Source organism: Trichosurus vulpecula, chromosome 5 (genome assembly GCF_011100635.1).
Source record: "Trichosurus vulpecula isolate mTriVul1 chromosome 5, mTriVul1.pri, whole genome shotgun sequence".
In the NCBI taxonomy this organism is placed as follows: Eukaryota; Metazoa; Chordata; class Mammalia; order Diprotodontia; family Phalangeridae; genus Trichosurus; species Trichosurus vulpecula.
In genome coordinates, this window is record NC_050577.1 from 90,031,203 (window position 1) to 90,054,113 (window position 22,911).

The following is a 22,911-nucleotide window of genomic DNA, read 5'->3' on the forward strand; positions in this document are numbered from 1 at the left end:
TACGTACAATCACTATGCTAGATCTGGGCAGGAGCATACAACGTGTAAATAGAGAAGTGTATAATAATTTGAGAAGGCTAACTAGCAAACATTGCTCACTAAAGTTTCATATAATTTTGCAAATCATATACAGTAGTTTGTCTTGCCAATGTGGAAAAAAGTGGGACTATCATAAGAAATAGCAGTCCTGGGGCCCTCAAGTTCATGAAATCCAAGAATGGTAGAGTCTATGCAAGAAAACAGATTAAGAGAGGTGAAGATATACCTAAGGTCCAATGGCTGGGCAGGGGCAGAGTTTAAACCTCAAGTCATGTTTTTTGCTTCCTGTTCCATTTCTCTAATTCCTTACCTCCTCAACCATAAGAACATTCTGAAATTAAATTCCAAAAAAGACACTCTGCTCTCATAAGAAAAAATAATTTGATTTGTCTGAAATCAAGGCATAAGCATGTGCTGACCTGTTTCTAGAAATGGGCAAGTCTATTTAATTTTACACCCTCCACCCCCACTCCAATTGTTTTATAGCTACAATATGTGTGATATTATTGGCAACATCTTGGATCACATCTTAACATAAGATGGGTTTTTAAAATATCATTTTATCTGACAGAAACTAGAACTCAGGAAAATCACAAATAGAACTAGTGCTCAGTTATAACAATGATTAGTTCCAAGCATGGCTTGAAAGAAGAGCTAGGAAGACACTCCCACTCTATTCACGCCTTTGCACAGGTGGGAGGTAAACAAAAGTTGTATATTGAATGTATTTTCAGCCTTTTTCAATGTACTCATCAGTTAGGCTTATTTTTCTTCTTCTTTTTCCGTTTTGGTTTTAAAAATACTATTTATTATATGGGATTGCTCTTTGGGAGGAGGAGGAGGAATATGGGGGAAAGTATGATGACATATAAAAAGACATTAATAAAATTATTTTTAAAAGCAATTATTTCCTTACACTTTTTAGTTATATATAAATGCTTTAACCATAAAATAGAGATAATGATCTTTCTATAGTTATGTAAAAACCTCTAAAACCTAATTACTGTTCAGAAGGCCTAAGCAATTAGGTTCATATTAATCAGCTTTGAGTCTGCATATAATTGCTGGTAACGAGCTCACCCACAATAATGGACATCTAGAGTGGAACTGAAGAACAAATAGTTTCTTGAAGGATCTGAATGATGTTTCTTTCACTACATTACAATGTTGGCCATTCATAATAAAAGCAATTAAGTGTTCTCTATTTAATATCTTACTGTGTTGCTCAGCAGAACCATTTTTCTACTCATTTACTTCTCTTCATTTCTTTTATTGCCAAGTATACAAACTTCACTGGTTAATTTGGCTTATCAACTTGTAAAAGTTCACTGTAAAATGGAGAAATTGTAGAACTTGTCAAAGCATTTTATCATTATCATTATTATTGTTGTTATTTTATCAGTCCAACTGTCCTGTAAGCAGTAGCACTGGCAGATGCTAAGACGAGCTGTTTGGATATTGTGAAATATATTAGTTATTTGTAAGTTTCTGCACATGAAGGCTAAATGAGATTAGAAAGAACGCTGCCTATTCTTCTGAACTTATTTCCCACTGATCTTGTCCCCAACTCTGCTCTTTTCAAACTTATCTCCTTTCACAGTGAAGTAAAATCTCAAAGTTATTGCACTGGAATTTCTCCTATTATTAGAAATTTGGAGCAAGTTTTCATTTAGTCATTGATAATTAGCATTCTTCTTTGGAAAACTGGCCTGCTTAGTCGACCACTTCTTGAGTATAGTCACACATTGTAACATTTAATTTAATACTACTTGCTTTTGGCTTCATGTACATTAGTTTTCTCTCCTGAACTATTCTGTAGGTTTGTTCCTTGAATATCTAATGCCATTTCTGTAGCCCCCATGATACCTAATACAGAGCTGGGCAAAGCATTTTTAAAATCTATTTTTCTATTATCAACAAGAATCATTACTGATTGAGGCAAATTGTTTGGATTTTTTTTTTATCTAGCCTCTATTGAGCTGTCAAACTGATCTTCCTAAAGTGCAAGTATAATCATGTTATTGCTCACCTTCCACCCTCCCCCCATCCAAGCAACTCCACTGGCTCGCTATTGACTCCAGGATCACATAAAATCCACTGGCTTTAAAAACCTTTCATAACTTGCCGCCTTCTTACCTTGACAGTCTTTTATACCTTGTATTCTACATCCCCTAACTCTGTGATTCAGTTACATTTGTTCTTTGTTGTTCCTAGCACACAATCCCCCATTTCCAAACTGCGCATTTTCATTGGCTATCCTTTATACCTAGACCATTCTTCCTTCTCATTTCTGCCTCAAAACTTCCTTGGATTCCTTTAATTCTCAGCTGAAGTCCCACTTGCTATAAGAAATCTTTCCCAGTCCTTAATCTTAGCAACTTCCCTTTGAAATTATCTCCAACTTTTGATCTATGCCTATATCTTTTTTTGTATGCAGTTCTTTCTATGTTGTCTCTTGCATCAGAACATGAGCTCCTTTAGAGCAGAGAAATTTTTTTTTGGGGGGGGAAGGGAGGTTTTCTTTGAATCTCTAGCACTTAGAACAGTGCCTAGCACACAGGGGATACTTAATAAATGCTTGCTGACTTCACCTGACAGAGCAAACATAGGAATCTGTTTTGCTTAACTATGTATGATTGATATAATGATTTTATTTTCCTCTTCTATTTCAGTGGGAGGAGTGAGAGAGAAAGAAAATAGATTTTTGTTAGAGAAAAAATAAACTAAATTGTATGAACCACTATTTATATTAGACTCTGATAAGAAATGAATTTTTTTTTATTTTCACTTGTAGGCAAGAAAACATAATTTTTAGAAGGGGTCCACAGGCTCCACCAGATTGCCAAAGGTGTCCACGACAAACAAAAAGTTAAGAATCCCTGTTCTAAACTATTTATATTTTTCTAATACATACACATACATACATATACTGAATGGGCATTACCTCATTCTAAATGAATACATGAAAAAGCCTGAGCCAGGGTCTCCCATTGCATCCTGGGTTGTCTCCAGTCATCCTGATGAATACCATGTCATTGCATCCAGATGGCTCTGGAGGAGAAAGTGAGGCTGATGACCTTGCATAGCCCTGCCTCACTCAAATCAAAGTCAACTGCAAGTCATGTCATCATTTCCCTGATGTTATGGTCCTCTTCAAAAATGAAGGACAAACACAACCTATATATAAACTATTAAGCAAAATAATAATCTTATTTGTATGAATTCTTTTCTCATCTCTTTTCTCATCTATTTTCTTATTAGATTTTTAGATGGTACTTTTTGTATTATTATAATCAGGATAATTGTTCATTCTGTTTTCTTTTCCCTGAATCACTACATATAAGTATTTCCATCTTTTTTGCATTCTTGTCATTTTTAATAATGTGGTACTTAATTACATAATTGCATAATTTATGTATTTTCTGATCATTACCTAGGCTTCATCCTGTTTTACTGTTGTTGTCATTTTGCTTTACTATTAAAAATAAAGTTGCTATGAATATTTCTGAACAGAGAATTTTTCCCCTTGTAATGTTATTATGTTATGGTCCTGAGAAGGAAATAAAAGAGTCAAAAGTACTATACATTTTATAACCCTCACAGTCCATGGCAAGAGGTATACTTCAAGACAACTGCATTCCTTCCCAGTTTCACCAATAACACACGTTTTTCACATCAATTCAAAGTGAAATATATGTATTATACACCTACTGTGTTTGAAGCACTGTGCTCAGGCTGAGTGAAAATTTACATGCTAATTTTAAACCCTTTTTTCTAATATGATGGTGGTAAGGAGGAAGCTCAGAGTACCTTAATAATAACAGTAAAAAATACAAAAAAAATTAAAGCTATCATTAACAATCTGTGTTTCTTCCTTAAAGAATTAGCTATTTGTTCATATTCTTGCATAAATTACTCTTGTAATTTGTGTCACTTTCTTACAGATCTCGGACATCAGATTTTTATCAGATATGCCATGTGGCTGGTGTAATGAATAGAGCTCTTGACATAGATTCAGGAAGACCAAAGTCTGAATCCTGCCTCAAAAAATAGCTGTGTAACCCGGGCATATATTAGGAGCTTAATACATGTTTATTGGTTGCAAGCCTCTCTGAGTCACTGTTTCTTCATCTGTAAAATGGGGATAATAGCATAAGTCTGTTGTGAGGACAAAAGTGAGATGTATAAATTGCTTTGCAAACCTTAAAGCATTATAGGAATGTTAGCTATTATTAACTATTATCACAAAGATAATTCTCCAATGTTTCCTTTATTTTATATACACAAGGGTTTTTATGTAGCCATCTCAATCTATCTTGTTTCCAATCATTTCTTCAACTTATTTGATAGCTACAAATTTTCCTTCTCTCCACAAATCAGATAAAGAGATCTTGTTTTCTTGTTTTTCTTAAGTACATATTTTATGTGTACCTTTTTGACTTCCAGTGGACTGACTTCCATTTCCATAGCATATGGAACTCAGGGCTTAGAAAACAAACAAATAAAAAACAAAAATAACTCCAAGAACGTAACTGTCCGCATCATCAACAATAGAGTAGGAATTTTTGCTTCAGTCAAGGAAAGTATTCTCTTTTCTACGCTGTAATTATTGCCTTTATCTAGGAGTGCACAATTACAGGTCGCCTCTCATTTTCCTGGCAGGATTTCAAATCTTCCCTAATTCTACCAGATGTTTCACCATGTGCAGACTTTTCCCATCCTTATTCTCATCAGTGATTGTTAATTGAATACTCAACAGAAATGGCTAGTCAAAATAGCACCTCAAGTCAGAAATTGTGGCCTGGGGTTCTTGTTTGTTCTTTGTTCTTGAAGAGGACCATGACATTAGGAAGGTGATGCCATGACTTGCAAGTGAATTGTATTTAAGTAAGGGAGAGCTATGCAAAGTCACTTTCCCCTCTGCAGCCATCTGGGACCAGTGGCAAGATATAGATCAGGATGAGTAGGGATGGGGGATACAGTAGGAGATCATTACCTTTTAAAGCTATTGTCACCAAATTCCAGAGCTCCCAGGACAAGGAGAAAATACTGCAAGCAGCCAGAAAGAAACAATTTGAGTATTGTGGAAACACAATCAGAAAAAGCCCAAGATCTAGCAGCTTCTACATTAAGAGATCGAAGGGCTTGGAATATGATATTCCGGAGGTCAATGGAGCTAGGATTAAAACCAAGAATCACCTACCCAGCAAAACTGAGTATCATGCTCCAAGGAAAAATATGGATTTTCAATAAAATAGAGGACTTTCAAGCTTTCTCAGTGAAAAAGACCAGAGCTGAATAGAAAATTTGACTTTCAAACACAAGAATCAAGAGAAGCATGAAAAGGTAATCAAGAAAAAGAACAAGAAAAAGAAATTGCAAGGGACTTACTAAAGTTGAACTGTTCTGTTTACATTCCCACATGGAAAGATGATGTGTATGATTCATGAGACCTCTGTATTAGGGTAGCCGAAGGGAATATGCATATATATATATATATGTTTATGTATATATATGTATATGTGAGTGTGTATGTATGTATATACATAGGTGTATATATATTATATATATATATTATATATATATATATATATATATATATATAATATATATATATATAGAGAGAGAGAGAGAGAGAGAGAGAGAGAGAGAGGACACAAGATGAGTTGAAGATGAAGGGAAGATATCTAAAAGAAATAAAATCAAATTAAGGGATGAGAGAGGAATATATTGAGAGAGAGAGAGACAGGGAGAGATAGAATGGGTTAAATTATCTCACATAAAAGTGGCAAGAAAAAGTAGTTCTGTAGGAAGAGAAGAGAAGGCAGGTGAGGGGGAATGAGTGAATCTTGCTCTCATCAGATTTGACCTGAGGAGGGAATACCATACATACTCAATTGGGTATCTTACCCCACAGGAAAGAAGAGGGAAGAAGATAAAAAAGGGGGGATGACAGAAGGGAGGGCAGATGGGGGTGGAGGTAATCAAAAACAAACACTTTCGAAAGGGGACAGGGTTCAAGGGAAAAAATTCAATAAAGGGGGATAGGTTAGGAAGAAGCAAAATATAGTTAGTCTCACAACATGAGTATTGTGGAAGGGTTATACATAATGATACGCATGTGGCCCATGTTGAATTGCTTGACTTCTTAGGGAAGGTGGGTGGGAAGGGAAGAGGGGAGAGAATTTAAAACTCAAAGTTTTAAAAACAGATGTTCAAAAACAAAAAAAAAGTTTTTGCATGCAACTAGAAAATAAGATACACAGGCAATGGGGCATAGAAATTTATCTTGCCCTACAAGAAAGGAAGGGAAAAGGGGATGGGAGGGGAGTGGGATGACAGAAGGGAAGGCTGACTGGGGAACAGAGCAACCAGAATATATGCCATCTTGGAGTGGGGGGGAGGGTAGAAATGAGGAGAAAATTTGTAATTCAAAATCTTGTGGAAATCAATGCTGAAAACTAAATATATTACATAAAAAAGTTTTGCAAACCATACAAAAAAAAAACAAAGCTAAGGTCTTTCTCTGGTCTCAGTTTGAGGGAAACCCCAATCAGTGATTGAGGCTAAGTAAGAAATGAGGTAAAGGGGACAGCTAGATGGTGCAATGAGCAGAGCACCGGCTCTGGAGTCAGGAGGACCTGAGTTCAAATTCGGTCTCACACTTGACACATTTACTAGCTGTGTCCCTGCCTTGCAAAAAAAAAAAGAAATGAGGTAAAGAATGGCCTCTTTTACCTAGTCTAAGAAGGGGAGCCCTTCAGGGTTTCTGACCAAAATGGAAATAATTGCTGTTTACATTCATTCTGAGCAATCAGGGTCCAAACAATGACCAAGGGGCTTGGCCTGGGACCTATTATGGGACAATCAGTGAAAGCCAGAGTGATTCGGCTTTAAGGCCTGAGGTATGTATTTGCTGGATGACTGGCCAACTTGTTTCTGTTTCCTTTCTCTTAGTCTTAGTTTCCTAGACTGTCAGATGAGGGTAATAATACTTACCATCTCCACAGGGTTTTTGCTAGGAGAGCTCTTGATACCATGTATGTTTAGAGCTTCTTGAGCTCCCTAGGGCAGTCGTACTAATCAGTGGTGACAGAAAGGAGAAGTTATATGTGTGAAAATATGAGGATAAGCTGATCTTGGGCTGAACCTGATATCTCTGGGTGTTCAAGGTCTGGTTCAGTGCCTCTGACACTGAGTATCTGTGATACCTAAGTCAAGTGACTGACCTCTCCTGCCTTCTGACTTCCTCATCTGTGAAATAAGAAAGATGAACTAAAATGCTCCCGAGGGCCCTTCCACTTGTAAATTTATGATTCAATGATGCTGAATATTGTAAGGAAGGTGAGGTTTTTCATGGTGAAGATACAAAGAGGTGGTAACTAACACAGAGTAAATGCGTTGGCTGCATTTCACTGTTGGACCTTTTGGAGGAGAGGACAGTCAAAATGGCTTATTCATTCAAAAAGCACTTTTAAGTACTTTTAAAAAGTAAGCCTTTGCAATTGATTATGTGATCTGCACATAGTGGGTCTTAAATAGTTTTTAAATGAATGAAATCTTTTTTGGAATATCTGACTAAATATATGGATTTTGGGGTTAATATCTGATTAGATATATGGATTGTTAAAAAAAAATCTATCATACTTAACTCTAGGGCAGTGGTCATCCAACTTTTTGTTTTATTGACATCATCATAGTTAAAGTCTTCTTGGGCTACCTGGTCTCTCTTGCCAGTCCAAATATAAACACAAACCTCACACTGTTGCTACAAAACAAAAATCCATAAACAATAATTTAGTGAAGTTGTGACCTGGTTAACCAACTATTCCATACAGCCTTTTCCTCTGTTCATTTTTGGGTTTTGTGATGGAGCTCCCAAATTACAGGTAAAGATACACTTTTTGTAAACTTCACTATTGTCTAATTTGCAAATCTAGACTATTCCATGGACTATACTTTGTGGAGTACTGACCTAGGGACTAAAATAATCTAAAATAGTTTCAGAAAAGCAATGTATAACTCCATTCCCATAAAGATTAGTAAGCCCAATACATTAGAGAGTAAGCTTAGAGAGGGCAGGGGCCAAAAAATAATACCACCTTATATTTGCAGGGTGTTTTTCAAGTGTTCAATGTACTTCCACATAAAGTATCTCACTGGACCTTTATCTATGTGGCCAGTTTATTCTGCCTGGTACCTATACATACAAACAGATGCTTCATAAATACTTTTGGTTTATTCAAAATAACCTCTTGCATGAGACGCAGCACGGCATGCTAAATGGAGGGCCAGTTCTGAAATCAGGAAAACCTAGATTCTAGTCCTGTCTTTGAGACACAATCATTGTGCGTCCCTGGCCAAACAGGGATTCTTCACTTTTTTATGTCAGGGACCCCTTTGGCAGTCTTGTGAGGCCAATTCATCCCTTACCAGAATAATCCTTTTAAAAAGTATCACATGAAATTCACAGGAATACAAAGGAAACCAATTATATTGAAATACAGTTATTAAAATAATATTTTCAAAATTTCATAGATTCGGGTTGAAAACCCCTGCTATATGCTTTAGGTCTCACCACTTTACCAGTGAAATCACAGGTCTAAGTCCCTATCCTCATACACTAAATATGGTATCCCTTTCACTCACTGTCCATTCCATGGGCTTCAAACAGTACTGTGTCTTCCATCAGAATAACAGAAATGGAGAAAGAGTTTTAGGCTTGTTCATAGCCAGTCACTGAGAAAGACTATACTAAGTGCTGCCAATTCATGAAAAAATCCACATTCTGTCTCCGTATCAAGAACAATTGCCTAAGGCCATCGACCTCTGCAAATCAATTTTTCAGTTTCTATATCATGGAATTTAGGCTAGGGTTTATTAGTGATAACCCTGGGAAATGAAGTTTCATAAGTATGATACCTGTCTACTAATGGAAATGTAAATCTGTGGAAACCGATAACTACTTTTAGCATGATAACATATCAGATCAAACTGACTAAATCATTAACTCTTCTAATCTTCATCTAGTCACCTTTAATTCTGCAATAGAAAATTATAGTAGAATTCCTTTATGTAATATAATCCTCTCTTTCACATTTGATTTATTTATATTTGTATCTTTATATTGATATTTTATATATATATATATTTTATGTCTATTCATATTTATTTATATTTAGAATCTATTTTAGACTATGTGAAATGCAGCCACACTTAACACACTAATTATTTCCTCCTTTAATTCTGTTTTCAATGGAAACTGGGGAGTCCTTGAACTTCAATTCAATAAATTATCATCAAATGCCACTGTGTTTGACAATGAGGATACAAAGAGAAAATAAAAACATTCCCTGTAGTCAAGAAACTTCTACTCTACTGGGGGATAAAACTTGTACATGGCTAAGTAAATGTAATTTGAAATAAGGGTTGCCCATATCAAGGCAGCAGTGACTTTTTTGTACAAAGGAGTGATATAGTCAGACCTATGCCTTATGAAGATTAATTTAGAAACTGGGTAAAGGATGAATTAGAGAGGGGAGAGAGAAGAGAAGCAAGGAAGTCATTAGGAGGCTATTGTAATCTTGCAGAAGAAGTGATGAGAGCTAAAACTATGGCTGTCTGTATGAGTGGAGAAAATGGAGCAGATATGAGATATGTTTTGAAGGTAAAATCATCGAGGTATTAGAAATCATCAGCATTTCTATAGCATTTTAAGGTTTGCAAAATCCTAGTACATACTATCTCATTTGACCCTTAGAACAACCCTGTAAAGTGGTACTATTATCTCTATTTTACAGATTAGGAAACTGAGGCTAATAGAGATTAAGTACTTTTCTAGGTTCACAGAACTACTAAATGTTTGAGGCAAGATTTGAATTTAGGTCTTCAACTTTATAACAGGACAACATAATTTTTTTTCTTTAGATTCTAGGAGAATAATAGTAATAGTACACCTCTTGTATGTATAGAGTATCTTTCTTCCAAAGATCTTGCATACATATCATCATCTGTCTCCAATATCCTGATGAGTACTGACGGAAAACGTTAGGGCCAGAAATTTAATCCAGTTTACCCACAGTCATCCAGCAACATCCTCAACAGAAGTTCTTTTCTTTTCTGTATCAGGGATCCATTTGATAGACTGGTGAAATCTATGAACCCCATTTCAGAATATTGTTTTAAAATGCATCAAAACAGAATACACAGGATTTCAAAGAAAAACCACTTATATTGAAGTGCAGTGGTCAAATATACATAAACATACATATACATAAACCACTAGTAACCTCAATTTGTCTGACAGTAATGTTGCTCCTAAAATAAAACAACAAAAGACCAGATTCAAGCAAAGATTAAGTTCTGAATGGGTCCTTATGACCTCTGAGGTCACAGTCCATTTGTACATAAAGTTTTCCCAATTTTTTGTTATTTGTTAAGTGTTTAGCACAATGCCTGGCATATAGTAGGTGCTTAATAAAAATTTGTTCTTGTGTTTCTTTTCCATTTCACATAACATTATAATAATCTCTCTAGGTCATTGTGCACATAGGATTTGTTGACTTACAATGGGATATGAAATATTCCTATTGTTGCACTTTATTTTAAATATGCATTTTTACTTTAACAATACAGCATAAAGGGAAATCTTGTTTCCAAATCCTCTTCTAAATTCATCTGCTGCATGATTTTGTGACTGTTATTATTATTTAATTGTAATTAATATATATATAGGGACTATTTGTTTTCTTTACATAGCATCATTTCACATAAAATTCCCATATTTTTGTGTTCTTTATATTTGCCATTACTAGTAATTGGTTGAGCCATTCTCAAAGGATGCTTGCAAAGAAAGACTTTTCAGCTCGACATAAAGAAACACTTCCAAAATGGAACTGTCTTGATAGGTGATGAATTCTGGAGCACATGCTTCTCTGCATATCAGAAGGAATTCCTCACAAGTAGAGGGCTCCCTGTACAATGACAATCACAGGTTAAAAATATGATATACTGACATGTGCTTGATATATTGCTCTGATTCATTCAATAATGAACAAATGTTTACTAAGCACCTAGCTCAACACTAGGCATTGTGGATGCTACAAAACATAACATGACCCTTACCCTGTAGGAACTTATAAACTTTTATTTCTGTCCATGCTTTCTCTCCTCCTATCTCCTAGGCCTAAGATTTTCCCACTTAAATCCAGCCTCACATCACAGCCAGGCCAATCTTCCTTATGCATTGATCTAGTCATCACTCTCCTCTCCTTAAAACCCTTCAATCAAATAAAAACTCAGGAATAGAATTAGAATCTTAGATTTAGAGGTCAACTAATCTAAATTAATCAATTCTAGATACCTCCTACAAGATCTCTACCCAGTAAAGTTCAAACCTCTTGGCCAACCCCTCCACAATCTGCCAATACTCTAACTTTCCATGAGGACAGGGACTGTGTGTTACCTAAACTTTCCTTCTCCCCAGTGCCTAGCACAATTCTCTAAACACTGAGTGCTTAAGTAATACCTAATGAATTGGACTGAGAGTAGAGACAGAATGAAGGTCAGCTGTTAGGCTCATTAGAAATTTAGAGCTAGAAGGGACCTTGGAATTAGTCTAGTCCTACCCTTTCATTTCACAGAAATAGAAAATGAAGTCAAGAAAGGTGAAGTGATTTTCCGAAGATCACTCAGCTAGGCAAGAGCTGAGGTGGGATTTGAACCCAGATCCTCTAAGTGTGAAATCAATGTTCTTTCCTCTATAACTCATAAAAATCCACATGCGAGGTAAAAAGGACATAAACGAGGTTGATGGCAGGATAAAAATCTTCAGTGAATCCCTTTTGCTGCCACGATAATATACAAAATCCTAGAATTTAGTTCCCATCTGCCTTTCCAATATTACGTCATATTATTCTCTTCCTTAAATTCTCTGTTGTGGTTAAATTGGTCTGGTAACTATTTGCCTTGTACAGAATTCTGTCTCCTACCTCAGTTTCTCTGCATTGCTGATCCTGTTATGTTTGGAATAGATTTCTTTTCCATCAGCTCTTGAAAGCCCTAGTTTTCCTCAAAGTACGGCTAAGGTCTTTATTTTACAGGACTCTTTCCTGATTCCCCACTTTGTTAGAGTTCTCTACTTAGTGAGATTATATTACTGCATAAATATATCAACTTATTTACATACAAGATATACCATGAAGTCCTCCTCCTACCCCTCATCTCCCCACAAGTAGAACGTAAGCTCCCCAAGGGGAGAGACTATTTTATTTTTGTCTTTGAATTCATACTGCCTAATCAATCAGAGGTACCTTCATAAGAGTTGGTTGAATTGAAGAAATTAAAAACAGACAATAGTGACCCATTTACTCACTGAAATATTAACCTTATATACACTTAAAGGGGCAGCTAGGTACCCCAGTGGATAGAGTATTAGGTCTGGACTCTGGAAGACTCCTCTTTCTGAGTTCAAATCTGGTCTTAGACACTTACTAGCTGTGTGACCCTGGGCAAATCACTTCACCCTGTTTGTCTTAGTTTCCTCATCTGGAAAATGAGCTAGAGAAGGAAATGGCAAACCACTCCAGTATCTTTGCCAAGAAAACCCCAAAAGGGATCACAAAGAGTCATACACAACTGAAAAACGAATAAACAAAAACATTTAAACTTCTTAAAGTTTCCACTTTCTTGTACAAGCTAGCAGACTCCATTCCTTTAGACTTTCATTAGAAAACACATTCCCCAAATCTTAAGAGTTGTCATGGTTTTCATCTGAATAACTCTCTTCAGTTATGTGTTATGAAATGGCTCTAAAAGCCCAGCAAATGGTTGATGGAAAGAAAAGACTACCTCAAGGTGCTCATGTACATATCCTAGGACATGGCTCTGTACTGCAGTGAGAACTCATACTCAGAAAAATCTGAAAGGTTATTACTAATGAACCTCTTACAAAGGAAACTTTGGACATAAGGCAGGTCAAGATTAGAGCATTCCCAAGGGACAGAATTATAGTCTTAAAATTAGAAGTCTTATAGTCCAACCTAGCCAATGCAGGCACACTTTCTACAACATCCTTTTCAGATAGCCATTCATCCTTTCCTCAACCACTCTCTGGTGAGTCTGTTCCATTCATTGCTGTTGTTCAGTTCTGTCTGACTCTTTGTGACCCAATTTGGGGTTTTCTTGGCAAAGATACTAGAGTGGTTTGACATTTCCTTCTCCAGCTCATTTTACAGATGAGGAAACTGAGGCAAACAAGATTAAGTGATTTGCCCAGGATTACACAGCTAGTAAGTATCTGAGACCAGATTCTATTCATTATTGAATAGCCATCACTGCTAGGAGATTTCTTTCTCACATTGAGCCAAAATCTGCTTCCCTGACACTTCCACCCATTGCTATTAGGCCTGACCTCTGGAATCTCAAAGAGCAAGTCTACTACTCCTTTCATATACCAGCCTTACCAGCAACCTGCAACACCTGTGAAATTAAAGATTGCACTAGAACATTTCTCAAGTTCCTTACAACTCTAAAATCCTATCAATATTTGATTACAGCTAGTCAATCAAAAAGCATTGATTTAGCATTATGTACCAGGCACTGTGCTAAGAGGGAATATGAAGAAAGCTATCATATCTTCTCTTCGTGTTTTCATATCTAGGAAATAAGATATTTTCCTAGATTAGGGAGAAGATGGAGAAAGAAGAAGGGGTAATATTTCACAGTTTCTCATGGTATAAGGAGAGCAACAACTGTAAATTCTGCTGAGTATCCCAGCAAAAAGGAAACCAGCTGTTATCCAGAGTTATACCAGAGTTGGAGGGAGGGAAAGAAAAGTGACTACCAAACAGTATCTTCTGTTTTCATCCTCATAGTTTTGGAGTCCTAATAGCTTAGCTCAAGACAACTGTAATTTATAACAAGCTAACATAATTTCCTGGATGAATGGATGAGAGCAGCCTGTAGTCCCAAAGAGCACATTTTAATGGGAGGTGGGTCCATCTCTTAGGAGTTACTGCTTGTTGCCAAATGCAACTGCAAAACCCTGGCCTTTTTGGAAATGGGCTACAAAATCCATAGAATGGTTCAATCACTCTTCTTTCTGCTTTGAGGTTGCTTTCAATTCATTCAGAAGTCACCAAGACTAGACTTACACCACCATAGAAGCCCTTTCAAACATATTTTAATAGAAGAATTTAGAGATGGATGAGAATTTAAAGCCCAAGAAAACTAGTGCAAACTCTTCCTTGTAAAGACAAGAAAATTCAGGCCGAGGGAGGTAATGTGACTTGTCTAATGTCTCACAGGCAGGATATGAGATTTAAACCTGATTTTCTGATAACCAGAAAGGCAATGGCATAACTTTACTCTTTCCTTGTTTTCTGGATGGTGTGATTCCTTTCACAAATTCATTCTTCTAAAAATTTCTACTCTTTTCCAGGTAAAACATCTGCCTGCCCCAGCTCTATAAAATTCCATGTCTTTTGCCATTTCACAATTATAATGGGACAAAATGCATTTTTTCCTGACTAGACTGAAAAAAAAAGAAATTTAGATACGTTATTCAGCCTTTGGAGGATTAGACTAGCCCTCTGCTCAAGGTGAATTTTTATAGAAGAGTCAGGATGAAATTTTATTTAAGAGTCATCTATAACCTGCTGGAAATTGGGATTTATACAAGGAAAGTGATAGCTTGCCCTTAACTATGGCACTGCGAATAGTGACATGATAATTAATGTATTATTTCAGTGGAGGGAGATGCCAGCAGTTGCTTTTTGTTCCCAGGAAGAAATTTATGGGTGTGATTGAGGAAATGGCAAGAAAAAATTACATGAAAGAGTAAGATAAATTCTTGTACAGAGACATATCCTCACCATCTCCCCAAGAAAATCCTCTAAAATGTTTCCTTGACTGACAGTGATTTTTTGCGGGGCTATGCAGTTATTTATACCCTTCCTCTCTCCTAGACGGCAGTATGACATACAGAGAGACAATCCCATGACAGTCCGAGTACCTTATGCTACAAAGATAGCAGAGAATGACGTTCCAAAACAACTCACTAAATAATGGATCAGCAGCAAGAGAAGAAACACCTGGGTCTCTAGTACACCAAACAGTAATACTCACTGGTTCCACGTTATAGGAGAAGAGAGCATACTCTTGATCTGGAGACACTTCATATCGGACAGCTTTTAATGATTCCTTAAAACAAAAAGAGAACAGAATGTGTAAAATGTTATAATATATTCACGACAAATTTATCTCCCAAATTTCTCCAAGAGAAAAAAGGTGAGGTTCAATTCCAGCTCAGCATTCCTGATAAGGTCACTACATCTCTTGTATTATGTCATATGAAACAATTCCCCTTTTTCCTAATAATTTTCAATTCCTCATATTCATCTCACTAATTTTTCCAAGGGCTTATTGATTTCTTTCGATTATTTTGATATCATAGTCATTTGCTAATATACCTCATCCCTTCCTGAGCTCTCTCCTTTCACAACAGGGAAAAGCAGTTAGACAAAATCTAAGGACTGAGTCAGACAAAGCATGCAAAATTCTGCTCTAATACCTCTCTATTGAGGAAGGGAATGCTTTATCACTTATACTCAGGGACTTCCACTGGTTGCTGCAATTAACCTGAGTTTGGCACTCTTTTATCTATATATCTGTCTTTTTATTTTGACTTAATTCTACCTGCCTGTGCTGGTTACAGACTCTATATGTCTTCAGTTTATGGATGGGCTTAGTTCCAATTGATTTGAGAAAGGATGGTTTAGAAGTTGGAGATGATGGTATTCATGGTGGTTAGATTCAAAGAGACCCGTTTAATCCATAATATCCCTGAACTAAAGAAAGGTCTTGTGATAATGCTAGAGAACTTAACTTCTATTTTTCCATTGGAAGATTCATTATTTCTTTTTTAATTTATTATTTTATTTTCCCCCAATTACATGTAAAACAATTTTCAACATTGTTCTTAAAATTAAATGCCAAATTCTCTCCCTCCCTTCCCACCCCCCTCACTGAGAAGGCAAGCAATTTTATATAGGATATACATGTGTAGTCATGCAAAGCTTTTCCATATTAGTCACGCTGTAAAAGAAAACATAGATCAAAATTTAAAAACCCAAGAAATATAAAGTAAAAATGTATGCCCTGATCTTTATTCAGACTCCATCAGTTCTTTCTCTCGGGTTGGACAGCATTTTTTCATCATAAGTTGTCTTGGATCACTGAGAACAGCTAAGTCATTTACAGGTGCTCATCTTACAGTACTGCTGTTACTGTGTACAATTTTCTCCTGGTTTTACTCATTTATTTCACTCTGCATTAGTTCATGTAAGTCATTCCAGGTTTTTCTGAGAGCATCTAGCTCATAATTTGTTATAGCCAACAGTATTCCATCACAATCATAGAGGACAAATTGTGCAGCCATTTCCCAACTGATGGGCATCCTCTCAATTTTCAATTTTTTGCCACCAGAAAAGAGGTGCTATAAATATTTTTTGAACATATAAGTCCTTTCCCTTTTAAAAAATCTCTTTTGGGATATAGACATAGTAGTGGTATTGCTAGGTCAAAGAGTATGCATGGTTTATATGCCTTTGGGCATAGTTCCCAATTGCTCTACATAATGGTTGATTCAGTTCACAACTCCACCATCAGTGTATTAATGTCTCAGTTTTCCCCCATCCTCTCCAACATTTTTCATTTCTTTTTTCTGTTCTATTAGCCAATCTAATAGGAGTAAGGTAGTACCTCAGATTATTTTAATTGCATTTCTCCAAGCAATAGTGATTTAAAGCATTTTCTCATATGGTTATAGACAGCTTTGATAACTTCATCAGAAAACTGACTTCATATTTTATCAATTGGGAAACGGATCTTGTTCCCATAAATTTGACTCATTTCTCTACATATTTGAGAGATCAGGACTTTATTAAAGAAATTTGCTGTGAATTTTTTTCATAGTTATGATTGCTAACTATATTTCCCACTATCCTATTCCCCCCACCCATTTATTTCATTCTCTATCTCCTTTCACCCTCTCCTTCCTCAAAAGTATTTTGCTTCTGACTACTACCTCCCCCAACCAACTCTCCATTCTATGAGCACCCCCTCCTTCTCTTATCCCATTCTCTTCCTACTTTCCTGTAGGGTGATATAGATTTCTATACCCAATTGAGTTTATGTTATTGTTATATTGTTATTCCTTCTTTGAGCCAATTCTGATGACAGTAAGGTTCAAGTGTTTCCTACCACCTCCCCCATTTTCCCCCCTCCACTGTAAAAACTCTTTCATAACTCTTTTATGTCAGATAATTTACCCCATTCTACCTTTCTCTTTCCTTTTCTTCCAGTGCATTTCTCTTTCTTATCCCTTGATTTTATTTTTTAAGATATCATCCTATCATATTCAACTCACACCTGCATCTTCTGTCTATATATATTCCTTCTAACTGCTCTAATAATGAGAAAGTCCTTATGCATCACAAGTATCATCTTCCCATGCAGAAATGTAACAGTTTAACCTTATTAAGTAGCTTGTGGTTTCCCTTTCCTGTTTATCTTTTTATGCTGCTCTTGAATCTTATATTTGAAAGTCAAATTTTCTATTCAGCTCTTGTCTTTTCATCAAGAATGCTTGAAAGTCCTCAATTTCTCTGAATGTCAATCTTTTCTCCTAAAAGATTTCCAGGATATTTGACTGATTTCTTTCTGGCTACTTGCAATATTTTCTCCTTGACATGGGAGCTCTGGAATTTGGCTATAATATTTCTGGGAATTTTCATTTTGGGATCTCTTTCAGGAGGTGATTGGTAAATTCTTTCAATTTCTATTTTACCCTCTGGTTCTAGAATATCAAGGCAATTTTCCTTGATAATTTCTCAAAAGATGGTGTCTAGGCTCTTTTTTTTTAATCATGGCTTTCAGGAAGTACAATAACTTTTAAATTATCTCTCCTGGATCATTTTCCAGGCCAATGGTTTTTTCCCACGAGATGTTTCACATCGTTTTCTATTTTTTCTTTCCTTTGGTTTTGTTTTATTGTTTCTTGATGTCTCATAGAGTCATTAGCTTCCACTTGCTCAATTCTAATTTTTAAGAAATTATTTTCTTCAGTGGGGTTTTGAACCTCCTTTTCCATTTGGCAAATTCCATTTTTTAGTGAGTTCTTTTCTTCAATAATTTTTTGTGCCTCTTTTTCCATTTGGCCAATTCTGCTTTTTAAGGAGTACTTTTCTTTAGTTAATTTTTGTGTGTATTTTTTCTATTTGGCCAATTCTGCATTTCAAGACATTCTTTTCTTCATTGGATATTTAGCTCTTTTACCATTTGGCCTATTCTGTTTTTCATATTTTCTTCGGTATTTTTTTGTGTCCCCTTTACCAAACAGTTGACTTTTTTCATGATTTTTTATATCACTTTCATTTCTCTTCCCAATTTTTCCTCTGTCTTACTTCATTTTAAAAATCCTTTTTGAGCTCTTCCATGGCCTGAGACCAATTAATATTTTTAGAGGCTTTGGATATAGGAGTTTCAACCTTGCTATCTTCTTCTGAGTGTGTGTTTTGATTTTCCTTGTCACCATAGTAATTTTCTACAGTCAGAAATTTTTTCTGTTGTTTGCCCATTTTCCCCACCTATTTTTTTCACTTTCAATTCTTGACTAAAGTGGGCAACTCCTTCCAGGGCAGAGGGCATACTGCCTCAAGCTTCAGTGGTTTTGTGTGCTATTTTCAGAGATACTTCTAGGGACCTGTAAGTTTTCAGTTCTTCCAAGGTGGTATGACCTAAAGAGATATGTGTTCACTACTCTTCTGGCAAGTGTTATGGTCTGTGAGTGGCCACAAGCACTCTTTTCTGCCCTGTAACTATGATGAAGGTCCCTGGCTCCCTTGTGGCCACAAGCTCTGGTATCCTGGTGCTCCTCCTCACCCTAGGACTGCCATCCAGGACTGTCACTTGAATCTGAGAATGGGAAAAGCAACAGAGTCCTGCCCCCAGTGCCAGCAAAGAGACCCCTGTAATATCCTTCTGCGCAGTTGTTCACCCCCCTTACCATCTGTGAGCTCTGGAAGTAGCCACTGTTGCTGCTGATTCAGACATTCCCAACACCTATACCTGGTTTGCTGGGGCCCAGACTATGCTGGAAGATCTGCACTGGACTGCACTTCACTGTAATGCAACAGAACTTTCTTGCCGAACTCCCAAGTTGTCTTGGACTGGAAAATTGTTTCACTCTGTCCTTCTGTGGGTTCTGCCACTCCAGAATTGTTTAAGAACATTATTTAAATGTCTTTGGAGGGGTTTTGGGGGGACTTCAGGTGAGTCCCTGCCTTCTCTATGCCATTTTGGCTGTGCCCCCTCCATCGGTATTTCAATCCATGAAACCAATACCATGTCACCTCCCCCTGATGCTGAGGAACTGGGAATGTCTTCTCCCCAGTCACCCCATCTTCCAGGCAGTGGAAATGGCAGCAGTCCATCCACTTTAAAGCACTGGGCCAATTCCCATGGATTGGGGAGAGGCTCCAGTGGACCAAGCTTTGCAGCAGCAAGGGAAAGAGGCAAAGAGTAAAGAGATTCTAGGAGCTTAGTAAGGGTCTTTAAGAGTCCAGAGTGAGAAGCTACACAGGACTGAGGCCTTCTGATATGTTATCCCTAGAAACTCTTCTTGGTTTCAGCCAGTACCCTGGTTATCTGTTCTTTCTATCTGACACAGCGGGTAGGGGATTGCTTGTTTCACTTTTATTTTTTAAAAAAATGAATGTAAACTCAATTTAAATGACTTGAATGGATGAGGACTTTTTCATTTTATGTTTATATCCTCAGTGGCAAGCATAGTGCCTTGCACATGGTGCCCACTTAATAAAGGCTTGTTGGATTGGATAGCACCAAATAAGTTATCTGACAGGGGGAGGTTCAAAGGAAATATAAAGGGCTGGGTGCATGCCCAGCCATGTTGGAGGCACCCATATGGGAGATGCCAAAGACCTGCTTTTGGGAGCTAAATGGACTGGCTTTGGGGTAGACATTCAGGGACAGCCTACCACATAGTTGGGAGGAGGCTTTTTCTATTGCCTGCCTAGCTGGAACTAACAGTGTCTTTAAAAACTACCTGACTGGAACTGCGGTCACATCTAGAGCAAAGGATTCATTAGCTCACAGCAGGCACCACCACATGGTAAATGGAAAGGGCTAGGTGGCCACTCTACCTCCATTAGGCCATGTGACTCCTCAGGCCCAAGCTTTGGGTTTTGGTCTTAGTTCCTTTTTAGTTCTATGTGAAGGGAGTGGAACCTCAACCTACGGGTTCAAACCATGGACATCTCAGAGCTCAGAATTCTAAACTGAGAAACTGGAGTCAGCCCTTGAGAGTAGTTGAGGGTGTGGAGTGGAAAGACTCTGAAAGAGGACTTGAGGGACTAATGTACTAAGGTACTAACAGAATTAAGCTGAGTTAAGTTGTGAGAGTCCAATCTCCTCCCCCTTCCCAGAGATCTGAGGATCTGGAGAGGAAATTATGGCTCTGTAATAGTAATTAAGGTGGGACTTTTTGCTGTTCACCTTTAATGATTCTGGCCTTTGCTTGAATGGGGCAGATAAAGTGGGATGTTTTTGTATTTCTCAGCTCTGAGACAATTGGGAGCCATTGATTTGTATCTGATATGATATTGGGGGTGGGGAACTTCTCCACACCCAGCCTTTGTGAGGTCTGGGCCTCATGGCCCTGAACAGGATATATAAGTGCAGAGGTTAGCGTTCTCTCTCAGAGCTCTGCGCCACAGCAGGAGTGGCCTGTGACTCTGGGCCAGCCATTATAATGAGCTCCCCAGCTGAACACCCAGATGTTGATAACTATGAATTGTATTTGGTCTGTGATTCAGGGTGCTGGTTTTTTCCCCTGAACTAAGCAAATCATATTTGTATGCTGGATTAAAGTAAGATTGTTAACACTTCAATGTTGCTTTCCTTAATAAAGCAGATGAAAAGGACCTGGCCTTGCAGTGTTTTGTGAGCTGGCTGTTGTTGGCTTTACACCCTCACAGCAGCTGCTAGCCAGATTGATATGGCTTCTCCTCACCAGAAAGGATTTTTGCATTCTCTTTATATAAACTTATTAAATGTCTACTGTATATAAAGCACTGCACTAGTACTAGAGATACAAAGACAAAAATAAAACAGTTCCTGCCCTCAGACAATGTATTGGCAGGACATAAAGGATATTTTTATTTCCTTTTTTCTTATGGGTGGAAAAAGGGAGCCTGACTTTATGCTTTCATCTAGCTAGGATATTATGAGGTAATTCGATGAGGTGAGGAACACTGACAATTGTGGGGGGTGGCAGGGATCAGGGAAATCTTCGCAGTAGAGGTGACAAGAGTTGAAGCCAAGAGAAGGCTTCTGATTAATAGATGAGTTCAGAGCACATACAAGGGGTGGCTGTCGGCTTATGAAAATGCATGGAGGCGCAGGTGGGATGCCCAGAAAGAGCTAAGAGGGTATTAGCAAGAGATAAGGCTAGAAAGGTAGGCTGGAGGCCACATTGCAGGGAGGCCTTTAAGAAGGTACTTTTCCTCCTCTCACAGTTTACAATCTAGCAAAGGGGAAAGGACACATGCGCATGAAATAAGACTTTCACAAAATGACAAATATAAAGTAATTTGACAAATACAAGGAAGCCAGAGTCAAGTTGTCTCAAGTTCTACTCCAGACATTGTTCTGGGATTCCAGTGTAGCCTGGATGGGAACATTTTTTCTTCCTTTTCTCATTTATAAGATGGCTCTAATAATACATGACTAATTTATCTCCCTCTCTGGGAGGGATCAGGATTAATTAATTTTTGAAGAGCCAGATAAAAATGCTAATTCTGCAGTCAGAAGGTTACATGATACCAAGTAGGTAAGGTAAGTCACAAAACAGGGAAATAAGGGATTCTGTTTTTATTTAAATATTACTTGTAAATTAGATACTGGAAAAAAATTGACATACAAGCATAATCAATGGAATGCTTTAAAAAAATTTAACAACCTTTATTCCCTTCTTCAAACATCACTCAGAGAATCCTATGGTTTTTAAATATTCATCACAAGGTAAAAAAAGAGCCTATCTCTTTAAAATCTAAGCCTCACATTTTAAAAATCATATCACAGTGGAAAGAGAATTGGAATTGGCATCAGGAAGACTTGGATTTGATTCTCACATCAGATGCTTACCAGCTGTGAGACTAGGCAGGTTAATTAAATGCTCTAAGCCTCAGTTTCCTTATTTGTTAAGTGGAGATAAAAGAGTCAACCTTAGAAGGTGGTTGGGAGGCTCAGATAAGATAATCCATGTAAAGTGCTTTTGAAAACCTTAAATCATTATATATAATTTGAACTATCTTCTTCATCATTACAATGGATCAAAGTTAAATATGATGCATTCATTTTAAAAAGTCTGCAATGAAAGGTGGTATAGTGTGTAAGAATTTGAGTTGGACTGGGAGTTTTATGATAGATTATAGTTCTGGCTTTGATAACCAGCTGCATGGTCCTGAACAACAGTAAAAGCCATTTATAGATACAATTTTCCCAACCCTGTGACAGGTCCTGAGAATACAGATGTATAAACTAAGGTTCCTTCCCCAAAGGAGCTTCCAATCTAGATGAGGATAAGGCACAAGAGACTAAAACACAATGTGAAAGAGTTTATGCTAAGTATTAGTAAGCATCAGAATGCACAGTAAAATCTCTAGAAGTTTGGGAGAAAGAAACATCCACATGGGCTGAGGAAGTTGGAAAAGCTCCCTTGGAGAGAGGGATGTGAATGTTATAGGAAGGATAGCCCTTAAACAGGTGTAGAGGCTGTGACAGGGCATTCTA

At 37.2% G+C, this 22,911-nt stretch overlaps 1 protein-coding gene across 1 annotated transcript in view; it reads right to left on the reverse strand.

Annotated features, from left to right (window-relative positions):
* The window catches only part of DPP6 (dipeptidyl peptidase like 6), a 1,232,953-nt gene that overhangs the window by 393,342 nt on the left and 816,700 nt on the right, over nt 1-22,911 (reverse strand). The window contains exon 5 of the mRNA XM_036759527.1: nt 15,166-15,240. Within this exon, the coding sequence (XP_036615422.1) occupies nt 15,166-15,240 (75 nt within the window). The remainder of the gene's footprint in view (nt 1-15,165; nt 15,241-22,911) is intronic.